We start from the raw sequence: 12916 nt of genomic DNA on the forward strand, positions 1-12916 counted from the left end.
TACTGATTTTTTATTGTTAATTTACACATTAGATTTTGGCATTAGCAATATATGCTATTATGTCACATGCAAATGAATGATTTTATTTTTTCTTTGTTAGTTCATGTGCAACTCATTGATGCTTCTCATCTAATAGCACTCACTAATATATATGATAATAATGGTGATAGTGGGTAACTTTGCGTTGTGGATCTTAGAAATGACTAGTGTTTCTTATGTATGTTCACATTAAAAAATTATCATTCAATTTTCCTGACTTTATTTTTAAATCAGGAAATGGTTTTGAAATTTGTCAAAGTTCTTTTCAGCATTTCTAAAAATAATTAGTTTTTTCACCCTTAGAACTATTAATATAGTGCATAATATGAACTAAATCAACTTACATATCTGAATAAGCCCTCCTGGTCATCCTATAGTATATATTTAATGAAGTGTTGGATGCTCTTTGCTGACATATTATTTAGTATTTTGCACTGGTATTCCTGAGTAATATTCATGTTGCATTTTATTTTTGAGTACTGTCTTCACCATTTTTAGGTATCATTTTAATGTTTGTTTTATGAAAGGGAGTTTTACTTTATTCTCAAAGGTCCAGTAATTTATTGGGCGTCATCAACACCTGGCTTTTGGAGGTTCTGTAGAATTCTACTGTGAAACCATTCCGGTCTTATCCTTTTTAGGAATAACCATTTTATTTTCTTACAGAGACCGGCTTGTTAATGTTTTCTATTCTGACAAGGTGAATTTGGTAATATGTATTTCCCGAGGAAAATAAAACCTTTTAATCAAAGTTTTCAAGTTTATCTGCAAAGAAGTCTTCAAAGGAGCCTCTTACGATTTAAAAAAATAAGTTATTGTTTCAACATTTATTTTTCTTTTGTTTTTCCTATTTTATATATATTTTTATTATCCCCTGTTTTGATCAAGAAAGTTAAGAATAGTGGTTTTTCTAGGTTAATTTCCCTCAAAACCTAGGATTTCCAATCACTAGTTTTCCTATTAACTATTTCAAAACTTGCACTTTATTTTTATTATAACACTCCTTGTATTTTGTTCTGTTTTAATTTTGTGTTCTTTTTCTAGTTTTTGAGCCTGGGATTTAATGATTTTCTTTTACTTTTTAATTTTTGGCATGTTACTATTTATGTTTCTTTTCTTTTTCTGTAGATTTTGCTTTATAAAGATAGCTGTGTTGTTTTTGGTTTATAACTATTTTGTGTTATATCTGCATAATGGCTTGTAACATTAGCATGAAAAAAGAGACCTTATTTGTCACAATTAAAGCTTTTTGACTTAACGTCATGCTTCACCTGATATCAAGATAGTTACCCACACTTTCCTGTTGTTTCCATTAGCCTGATTTTTTTTGTACTTCTCATTAATTTTTGCCTTCATGAGTCACTTTGTTTTAGCTGTTACACTTGTAGCATATCATTAGGTCCTGTTTTGTGAGCCAAAATAAAATACCTTTTCCTTTAATAGATAAGTTGACTTTGTTTTCTTTACTGAAATGACTGATAGAAGTGTTTGTTCTCAATTCTGTCACAATATTTTAATTATAATTGCTATATTTCTATATGAGATGTGGGCTCTTGAACACTAATTAATAACATTTTTATTTTAGTATTTTAGACATTTTATGTTTTTATCTAGTTTACCTTTGTATATTTAACTTTCTCAATAACCTGAGTCTTTTCTTTAAAAGATATTTTGCTCTTTTGATTATCAGTTGTAAGTTATTAACTCACTCTTATTGTCCATGCTAACAGTGAGCATTTTTTCTGTATTTCCTCTTCTTTACTAGATTGTTTTCAGTTGTGCATTTTCTGCTCTGCAAGAACAATAACAGTTGTAAATTAGTTTCATAACCTTATCTCAAGCTTTATTTTAGTATCTAATATGTCTTCAACATGTGTTAAAACGCTTACCATTAGTCTTTGTTTCCCGGTATTTTCTTTGTCATTGCACACTGGTAGGCTTTTCAAAACGTTTTCATCTGCTGAGAGCATTTTTCAATTGACTTGCTGCTTGAAGGACAGATTGGCTGGATGTAAAATCCTTGGTTCTGGCTTCTTTCACTGTTTTCTTATTAGGCTATTTCAAAGTTGACTCACTTTTTGTGTCTTTTTGAGAAATTTGACACCAGTCCAATTCTTTGGCCCTTGTAATTTATTTCATCTTTTTTTTCCCTCCTGAAGTCCTTTGCAATTTTCTTCATGTTTGAATTGAATGCTTTAACTAGGCTATGTCTTAGAGTTGTTTATTTTGGGGAACTTTTCTTCCAGGTAACTGACATATGTTTCTAAAATAAAGTTTCAAGTTTCCTTTCATCCTGGAAAGATTTATTTTTATATTTACTTATTTATTTGCATTATAATCTTGGATACTGTTTCTCTTCCATTGTTTTGCTTTTCTTTTTCGTGGGTTCCAGTTATAGGAATGCTGAACATAATTTGCCTGCCTTCTATTGCCAAACTTTCTCTGTGGGTTCTCTTTACCTCATTTATATTTCTTGATTCCCTCCTGCTTATTATTCATTTTTAGGGTATTTGTTCTTGATCATCTTGTAATTGTCTTTCTTCCCATTTCTTTCCCAACTTCATTCATTTACTTCTTTTTTTTTTTCATGTGTATCTTTGAGAAAGGCACTTTTTTTACTTAGTTTCTAAATTTCTGATTCTAGGGTATTTGTCTTATTCCCCAGTGGTTGTTTGACTACATTTAAATGTTCAGAGTATTGTCTTACAGTTTTGTTTTCTGCTTCATATTTTTTTTCTGAGAGGGTTTTCCACAGTTTGTGAGTATTGTATCTTGATTTCTTAGTTCTCCAACATCATTGTATAGATTTCTTCCTTTCTTGTTTCCTATTTCTTTTGTGGTTTATGGGTATTTTGCAAGATTCCTACTTTATTGCTGTCTTTGTAGGTCATTATAGCGAATCTCAGACAATTTAAATGAATGTATTGTTATGGGTGGCTTGCATCTGTGTTGTGCTGAACAAGGAATTGTATGGTTTTTTATTTATTGGTTCTCATTTTGTAGGAACATGAAATTGCTTTTTTTCCCCCTCTTTACCATTCAATTTCTAAAGCCCATTTCTTTCTTTCTCTCTTCCCTTCCTCCCTCCCTCTCTCTCCCTCCTCCCTCTCTCTCCCCCCCTCCCCCCCGTGTCTCACATATTTCTCTGCCCCAAAACTGCTTGTGTAAAAGACTGCTCTTTCCCACCATGTATGATGTAGATTGCAGGTGACATTTTAGAATGTTTTCAAACTTATGGTACACTTACTGTCTTTGTCCTTTTGATCTACCTTAGGTTAGTAATTCTACTCTTCTCTCTTCCAGACAGTTTACCTTAGTCAGCTTTGCTCAGCACAAAGTCTTTCAGGACGGAGATGAGGAAGAGTCTGAGAGATTTATTGCTAGGATTTGTGGTTTGTTGTTGCTTTTACAATAATTTTGAAATTTGGGCATTCTTTGTAGTCAAATTATGCGAAGGCTACAGTTTTTGTGCACTTCTATTTTTCCCTTGTTATTGTTCTATGGATTTTTTGAAGAAATATTGAGAGATGAATAAAATAAATGTCCTCTAATCATTGCTTTAGTATTTCACAATTTATCTCTTTATAATATCTTAGAAACATGGATTAGATAAATGAATAATTCTTAATTAAAAAAGGTTAGGCTTGGTTCTAGATACATTTTGGTTGTTGATGCCTAGCTTAATTCCATTTTGCTCACAGAATATACTTAAGTTTCTAATTCTTTTTAAAAATGCTTTTATTATTCAGTTCTTATTGCTCAAAAAATCTATATATCTACTGAAAGGAGTATATTAAAAATATTAAATGTAATCATTGATTTATCTATTTCTTAAAAGTCCAGTTAGGTTTTGCTTTATACATGTTGAAACTGTTTTAGGTATGTACAGATTTAGGGTTGCTATAAACTTTCTGTTGGATAGCAGCTTTGTATTTTTCCCATTATTATTATCTACAATATTTTTCTTTTAAAGGAAGTGATTGCTGCAAATATACTTAAGATAATTATTTTATATATTATTTTAAATCTTCTGGTTTGATATTTGTTTTCTCTTTTCCTAACTTGTGTAATCTGTTCTATACACATTTTACAGTTTTATTCTTTTCTTATTCTGGTTTTGTAAGATAATTATAGTTTTAACTTTGTGTTATCTCATTAAGTATATAAGTATTTTTACTTTTTCATGGCTAAAGTATGCATTTTTACTTGCTTAGGTTTAATGATAAACCAGTAACTTTATCACAGTTCAAGGACATCACAAGCCACATACTGCATAAAATCTAATCTTCTTTTTTGTTTTTATTCTAGATTTTGAAATGCCAAGAGACAATATTATTATCATTTTAAAGTGTTTAAAAACAATTAGCTCTTACCAAAAAATAACCTTATCCAGTGTTATTTTCTTTAATACTGCTTTTTTAAAATTTAGAAACATATTCCTTACAGTATTTTTTTTTGTTCAAGTTGCATAGCAACAAATTATCTCAGTTTTTACATGAAAATACTTTTGAATTGCGTTCATTTTTGAATAATGTGTTTAATGTATATGGAAACTCAGGGTGGCTGTTATTTTCATTCTGACAGTTATAAGCATAGCTTGATTTTCTTCTTGTTTTTATTATTTTTGTTGAAAATTCACAATTCACGAATGATAGTGCTATCTTAAAAGTAAAATACCATTTATATCTGACTGTTTTTATATTTTCTTTGTCTTTGGTTTTCTTTGATTTTATATAATGTCCCAAGACTTTTTGTTTCATTTGTGGTATGTCTGTAGGGTTCTCTTGAATCTATGTATCAGAAACTTTAATTGCTTTTGAGAAACTCTTGGCTCGTATTTACTCTGTCATTTTTTCTATATTAATTTCTCTGTGGCTTCAGCTGCAGATGCAGTTGACATTTTCCCTGTGTTCAGTATGTCTCATACACTTTCATTTAATTTTCATTATTTCTGTCTTTGTGTTTCAATGTGTTATTTATTATTGACCTTTTTCTAGTTTAATAATTCTCTCTTGTAATATTTGCACCAGATATTTAAATTGGCTTCGAGTGTTTCATCCTTTACCATCTTTTTATTTATTTTCTTATATATATTAACCATAGTTATTTTATAGTCTTTGTCTGAGAATCACAAGACCTTTGTGTGACTTTTAAAAACATTTTTACTTTATGTCTTGATTTAAGGTGATTTGCCTATGTTTCACTTGTGTGCTAACTTTTTTTATTGAATCCCAGTAGAGTATGTTAAAAATAACGAAGATTAACATTATTTATTTGTCACCAGAGATGATTTATTTTTCTTCTGGCAGTCCGGTTGAAAAAGGAAAATCACCTTCATTTGGCCTAAACTAGTTTATTTTAACTTTTTTTAATAAAAAAATTTCCTTTCTCCTAGGGTGTAGCCATTTGAAATCTCTCGACTGATAGCCTAAAGTTTGTACTTATTTATTTATGTGTACCTTTTCATCCATGTTTCCAAGTGTCTATTTTTCCTTACATAACCTGGCAAGGGAGATGGTGAGTGTTAGTTGACCTTTCTTTTTTAGTAATACCTAGAAATCAGTATAGGGACACACATATGACATCATTGGGTTGAGAAAGCCTGCAATCTCTATTGTACAGTAAGAACATATTAGTCATAGTCTCTCAAAGTCTATGGGCTATAACTGCAATATCTGGATCAGTGGGCAATTAATTTCCTTTTTTGTTTCTTCTGGGGCAATAAGAAAAGACTGATAAATATACTGTCTAAGATTAGAGTTTTTAATGGACTTGAAATAATTTAAATATTCAAAAGTGACCACAAATCTATATATTCTGCTAAAGATATCTTTGAGTCATTGGAACGGGGCATTCAAGAAAGCCTGGTTAAAAACAATTATGGAGAAAATATTAAATAATGGATTGCCCATCTCTAGAGTGCTAGCCTCTTCATTTTTGCCTTAGCTATTTGGAAACTGAATGAGGAAACTTCATTGATCTCACTGTGTTCTTCTTTCCATTTTTTAATTCCTCTTCCTATTCTCTGCATTTTCTTTAAGTTACCTGGAAGAAATGTCTATTCCTTTTACATACTCCCACTGGGAATTTAACTACTTATACTCTGGGGAGATTCTTTAAACAATGTACTTAGAATCACAGCACACACACACAAAAAAACACCTTGCAAAAATAATCCAGTGTCGCTTCTACTGGACTTCCATCTATTAAACATGTTATTTGCGGAGGTAGTTGCACTGTTTGCTCAATCATTGTCATACTGTCACAAAGAGATCATTGATTTTTGCGTGTATTGATGAATTAAACATAGTCTGTGCTCACATTCTAAAACTTGCCTAATGAGCCTGGATTGAAATACGATGTTTTCTTTTTAAATATTACTAAAATCCTGCCATTGAACAAAATTTGGACTGAGAAAGCCAAAGTGCTAAGAAATAGTATTGACTCAGGTACCAAGAAACCTGTATGAAGTGATTTCATCCACAAGCATTGTTCATGCTGTGAATCAATAAAAAGGTAATGACTCATTGTTAAGTAACAATTACAGTTTTCTCCTGATTTCCTGTTAATTTTGAAACTAGCTGTAGTTTCAAAATTAATCTGAAGTATTTTAGTTCACCTTTAGTTTTATTTTTCCTTGTGTTTTGGGGCAGGAGTTTAAGAATCTGATCAAATTGAGCAGCCTAAAATTTAAAATGGGATACAAAATAACTAAAAATATTTATAGTTTGCTTATAGATGGAGAGCAGGATGACAACTAAGGTGGGTGGAGGAAGGTAGTGGGTGGGGGAATTGAGAGAAATGGAAAAAGGACTCATGGACATGGACAACAGTGTGGTGATTGCGGTGGGGGGGCAGGTAGGGGCTTATAAGGGGACTAAATCGTAATGAAAAAATACAATAAAATAAAAACAATACAGTGAGAGTCTGTAAGGTACTATTTGAAAAGGGGACGCTGTCACTTAAAATTCTGTTTTCTGTGATTTCCACTGGTTTTAGGTGCATTCAGTACCTCATTGTGTAGGTACCATAGGAAAAACAGTAGTAACAGAAAGTATTTTCCTCACTGTATTAGTTCTCAGACATTTACACATGTGTTAGTAAATAATAACACCAATTAACATTAAAAAATAAAATCAAATCATGTTTTATTGAAAAATGCTTATAGTTTGCAAATATATATGCACATGTATTTATTTTAACATATCTTTTCAATAGCAACTTTCTACACTGGACTGGTTGATGTGATTCCCCATCGGCCCCATCCCAGATGATTTAGGCTGATGGTGAAATCCCGCTGGGTGGCTCATGTGCTAAATGTTAACATAGGCAAACCAGGATGGATCACTTACACCCAAAACTTTGTCCTATAAATGTCAAAAGTATGTCCTACCTATAAAAATGTCCTCAGGAATAATTAAGTTAAAGTGTTCCCTTCTTAGTGTCATGAACTAAAGAACAGATAGTGTTTGTTGATTTATTAAGTGAACTGAAAACATCTAATTAAGTATGACTGGTATGTTGCACTTAATTGTCTGTAAGTGGTAGTAAATATACTTAGACCCACTGCCCAGTTATAAATTGGCCTTCCTACAAACCGTTCTGTAAATCTAGCTATAATTATCTTAATTATATTATATTTATTGGCTACAACTCATAGTTGGTCAAAATAAATGGCAAGTGGTTAAAGCAATACAGAAGTTATCAGCCCAAGTTAATTTATAAACCTTATATAAATCATATGACCCACTTTTATTTAGAAATATAATTGTTTGCTAGAAAATCAAATTACATTGTTACGTATAGGTCTAAAAACTGAAATTTTTGCATTAAAACTATTTCTAGGAAGCATTTATTTTTCTAGCTAAGAAATATGTATGTCATATAATAAATTATTTTTTTGAAAACAAAAAAGCAAACTTTTCTCCGCATCCTCTCCAACATTTGTTTGTGGATTTGTTTATGTTGGTGAAAAGGGAACCCTAGTGCACTGTGGGTGGGAATGCAGACTGGTGAGGCCACTGTGGAAAACAATATGGAATTTCCTCAGAAAACTAAAAATGGAACTGCCCTTTGAGCCAGCAATTCCGCTGCTGGGATTATACCCTAAGAACCCTGAAACACCAATCCAAAAGAACCTATGCACCCCAATGTTCATAGCAGCAGAATTTACAATAGCCAAGTACTGGAAGCAACCTAAGTGCCCATCAGCAAACGAGTGGATCCAAAAACTATGGTATATTTACACAATGGAATTATATGCAGCAGAGAGAAAGAAGGAACTTATACCCTTTGCAACAGCATGGATGGAACTGGAGAGCATTATGCTAAGTGAAATAAGCCAGGTGGTGAGGGACAAATACCATATGATCTCACCTTTAACTGGAACATAATAAATAGAAAAAAGAAAAAGGAAACAAAATATAACCAGAGACATTGAAGTTAAGAACAATCTAACAATGGACAGGGGGGAGTGGGGAGGGGACAGTGAGGAGAGGGGATTACAGGAACTACTATAAAGGACACATGGACAAAATCAAGAGGGAGGGTGGAAGTGGGGGAGGGATGGGGGTTTGGCTGGGGTGGGGTGGAGGGATGGGGAGAAAAACCACACAACTGTAATTGAATAAAAATAAAAAATTAAAATTAAAAAAAAGCAAACTAAATGTTATGTATGTATTTCTAAGTGCTGTTTTTTCTTAATTGGAAAGGGTAAGATGCAATAATATGAAATTATATAGGCATTGTTTTCCAAAATGCTTCAAATTTTCCACAGAAGCCTGCTAGCCTGGGAACCCTGCCAGAATGGAAGGTACTGAGAGGAGACTTACAACTGAGCAGAGACGCAGACAGGCAGATGCGGCTAGGTAGTAGAGCAGGAGGTGTGTCCAGCCAGGTGGAACATAGCATCTGAACTGTAAGAGTGATAAATATTAGGCCAGGAAGGGAAATCAGATAAAGCTTGAAAAGGAGAACTAAGTAAATATTTCTGAAAACGTACTACTTTAGAACTTTTTACCCTACAAGTTGTTTTTTTCTGCTTAATATCATTTGCATTATCTCTGTGTAAAACTGAGTTTTTCTGGGAATGACTTTCTCCTTCTTGTCTACTTTGTGAAACGTTTAGACACATTTCTCATCAAGTATTTGCTTAATCAATAAATAAACAAACCATTTATATCTTATTTGGTGGGGGAGAGGAATAAAAGAAACTATGTAAATGTGTGTTTTTTTATTGTTATTCAATTACAGTTGTGTGCCTTTTCTCCCCATCCCTCCACGCCACCCCAGCCAAATGTGTTTTTCATACAAACAAAAAATCTTACAATTATAAATTATCATTATAATTATTATGGCAAATCTCATTATAGGAACTAAAAATACCTGGCAAAAGTTAAAAGCCTAATCACAATCAAATATGGCATGACTGTGGACATTTGTTAATCAAATCATTTAAAATGTTAACCTGTGCTACACATTTTGTTAGAATATAAAAATAATGCATATACCCTTCAAAGACTTACTGGGAAATATTAATGGTATGTACAAAACATAAAGTTCGTAGTGATGTCTATACCTTAAACTCCGTGAGAATTAGGTAAAAATCCACCTTACACTGGAGCCACCTATAAACAACTACAGGGATATTGTTAACAAGGGAGAAACAAGGTGAGTAAAAATAATAGGCTCTAAAATCCATTCAAATTCTAATATCCTATGACTATTGTAGAGCACATTATCTGGCAATTTTTATTTAACTAAATTATTTAGTTGTCATGAATGATTTAGTTGCTTTTAAAACATTTTTTAGGTTGTGCAATGAAATGTTTTTGCTCAGAAGTGTTATTTATAATTGTATAATCAATTTATAAACTGACAAATTGTTTATATTTTGTAACCTTTCATTTCTTCATTCCTAATGAGGATTCAAGAGTGTCCAAACTTTTGGCATCTCTGGGCCACACTGGAAGAAAAAGAGTTGTCTTGGGCCACACATTAAATACATTGTGACACATAATCACAAAAACAATCTCGTAATGTTTTAAGTAAATTTATGATTTGTGTTGGGGCACGTTCACAGCCATCCTGGGCTGCATGCAGCCTGCAGGCCGCAGGTTGGACACCCTAAAAGTAAATATTCTTATTTAGGTTATCTGGAAACAAAGTTCTGTTGAGTGCAACACCTGGTCATGTCTCTGACCACTATTTGTTTGGCACTTTGCAGTGAGGCCCACAGTAATTGAAACCGATGTTTATGTGAACAGCATTGGACCAGTTGATCCCATAAATATGGTGAGTAATCGACATTAAAAAACAAAACTCTGGCACAAATGTTTTGACTATATACCTCAATAATGGAATGCATATGTCACTTCTGATAGCTAATTCTGAATAAGTTGAGGGCAAAATGTCCAGTTACTATGTGTCAGGTATTAGGAACTGGAGCTAAAATATTCCCATATGTAAGAATGTGTAGCCTTTTACTCCAATGTGCTATAGTTGGTAGGAACTGTGCTAGGGAATAAAACCTTATCATCTGATCTATCAAGAGTGGAACCCTGAAAATCCAGAAGATAACCAGAAGGACTAAGGGGCAGTAGTCAGTCAGAGAAGGAAAAGGACTTGCTGGCAAAGGAAGGAGCATGCTCAGAGTCATAGAGGAATAAAACTGCAGTTTGATAACACTGGGACAGAAATGCTCAGTAAAGAATAAGCTTAGAGAATGTTTAAGCGCCTTATTATGTAAGCCATTATAGGAAGTTTATGTATTATGTGAGTTATATCCCCTTGAATAAGATAAATGACTGGAAGCTTTTCATCAGGAGCATGTCATAGGCAGACTTATATTTTTAATAGATCATTCTTCAAATAGTATAGGAGATGGATGTAAGGGGCCAAGCCAGCATTAGGGAGGCCAGTTAAGAAGTTGTTGCATTACCCTGAACATTAGATCTGGAAGGATTTACCTAATGCAGTAACAATTGAGCTGGAGAAGGCAGTAGTACATTTAAGAAATATTAGATGAGTGAATTCTTCAGAATTTAGAGTTTCATTGGTTGTGCATAGGCTGACACCAAGGTATAGAAATGAGAAGACTTTGCAGATGGTAGAGTTTTTAATTGAAATAGGAAATACAGCCATGTGCCCCAAAGTCTAATGGCACATTCAAGAAGAGCTGTCCAGCAATAATTTAGGATTTAAGCCTCTGGTCAAGGAAGAAGTTATGACTGGATATAGATGTAAATGAGGAGCAAAAAAAGGACAAGCAATAGGAGAACACTATCCTAAGTGAAATAAGCCAGTCAGAGAAAGACAAATGCCATATGATCTCACTCATATGTGGAATCTAATGAACACACTGACTAACAAGCAAAATGGAGACAGACTCATAGATGGAGAACAGGATGGCAGCTAGTGGGTGGGGGGAGGTTAGGGGGTGGAGGGACGGAGCAGAAAGGAAAAAGGACTCATGGACATGGACAACATTGTGATGATTGCTGGTGGGGAGGGGATATAAGGGAACTAAATAGTAGTGGAAAAAAATAAAAATTAAACCATTTATATATTAAAAAATCTCAATAATATATGGAATGATCCATGAGAAAATGGAGATGAAGGAGAACACAGATCTAAGGACCACATCGGACCTTAAATGATGGCATATAGAATACAGGTGGAAGAAAGAGAGGTGCAGAAAATAGACACACTTAGAAAAGTCAAAGGGTAAGAGAAAAACCAGGAGATGATACTATGCAATCTGAGAAATTATTTATTCCTCCTTCATAAAGAAGGAAGAATTAATTAATTTTCAATGTATATGAGAATCCAATGGAAAGTAAATTAAATTGGGCTCACTGGTGTTGGCAATTAGGTGGTACTGGTTATCTTTGCTAGATGAAATTCAGTGGGATGGTGAGGCAGGAAAGAATTAACAACTGAATTTCATGTCTCTCCTCCATTCTCAAAACTGGTCTCATATCAAACAGACTCAACTGTACGGAACTAAATCCACCCTAACTTTAGACTCTGAGAGAGTGCATTCAGAACAAGTTTGGAGTTTAAAGAATGAAAAATAGACAAGAACTTGCTGGTAAACAACTTACAGTATATTCCCTTTACTCATTGGAGAAATATGGGGTAAACTTCACTAAGAGGCAGGGAATAAAAAGAGGACAAAGTGAAAAGATTATCTACTTACACAGGAAGCACGAAGTGGGTGTGTATGTTACTTCAGACAGCAAGTAGTCATTTAAACTTGTCTCACATTGAAACTCATGCATGAGTTTTGCAAAGTCTTTCTGAATCTATGAGTTTCATTCCTACTGTTACAGCTCTGCAATGGTTTATTATATGTGTAAACTCGGCTAATCTATGGTATTCTGATATTTGTTAAACACAAATCTAGATGTTGCTGTAAAGGAATTTGTACATATGATTAAAATTTAAATCAGTAGACTTGGGGTAAATCAGATTGTCTTTCATAAGGTAGGTGGACATCATCCAATCAGATAAAGGTTTTAAGAGAAAAGACTGAATATCTGGAGGGAGAAGGGATTTTTTTTCTCCAGACTGTCTTTCACTCTACTGAAACATCAGTCTTCCTTAGTTCTTCATCCTGCCCTGCAAACTATACAGAACCTTTTCTCAGCATGTCTGTAGCCTTTAGATTTGATTTGTAGCTGACTGCTACTGGGCCCACTATAGTATTTGGCCATATGGATAGATCGCTCAGGGAGAGAATAATGTCTAAGTGAAAAGACAAGACCATGATCAACCAAATTTCATGACAAAATTATGCCCCTACAATAATTACTTAGTCAGGTCTGCATTTTATGTGGAGTTTCTTCTATTACTTGAGAGACAGTAATCTTGAATT

General features: G+C 33.3%; 1 protein-coding gene across 1 annotated transcript in view; it reads left to right on the forward strand.

Moving 5' to 3' along the window:
• GABRG1 (gamma-aminobutyric acid type A receptor subunit gamma1) overlaps positions 1-12916 on the forward strand; it is a 56357-nt gene that overhangs the window by 15576 nt on the left and 27865 nt on the right. Inside the window, exon 3 of the mRNA XM_024573781.3 lies at positions 10265-10332. Coding sequence (XP_024429549.2) covers positions 10265-10332 — 68 coding nt within the window. The remainder of the gene's footprint in view (positions 1-10264; positions 10333-12916) is intronic.

Source organism: Desmodus rotundus, chromosome 4 (genome assembly GCF_022682495.2).
Source record: "Desmodus rotundus isolate HL8 chromosome 4, HLdesRot8A.1, whole genome shotgun sequence".
NCBI lineage: Eukaryota > Metazoa > Chordata > Mammalia > Chiroptera > Phyllostomidae > Desmodus > Desmodus rotundus.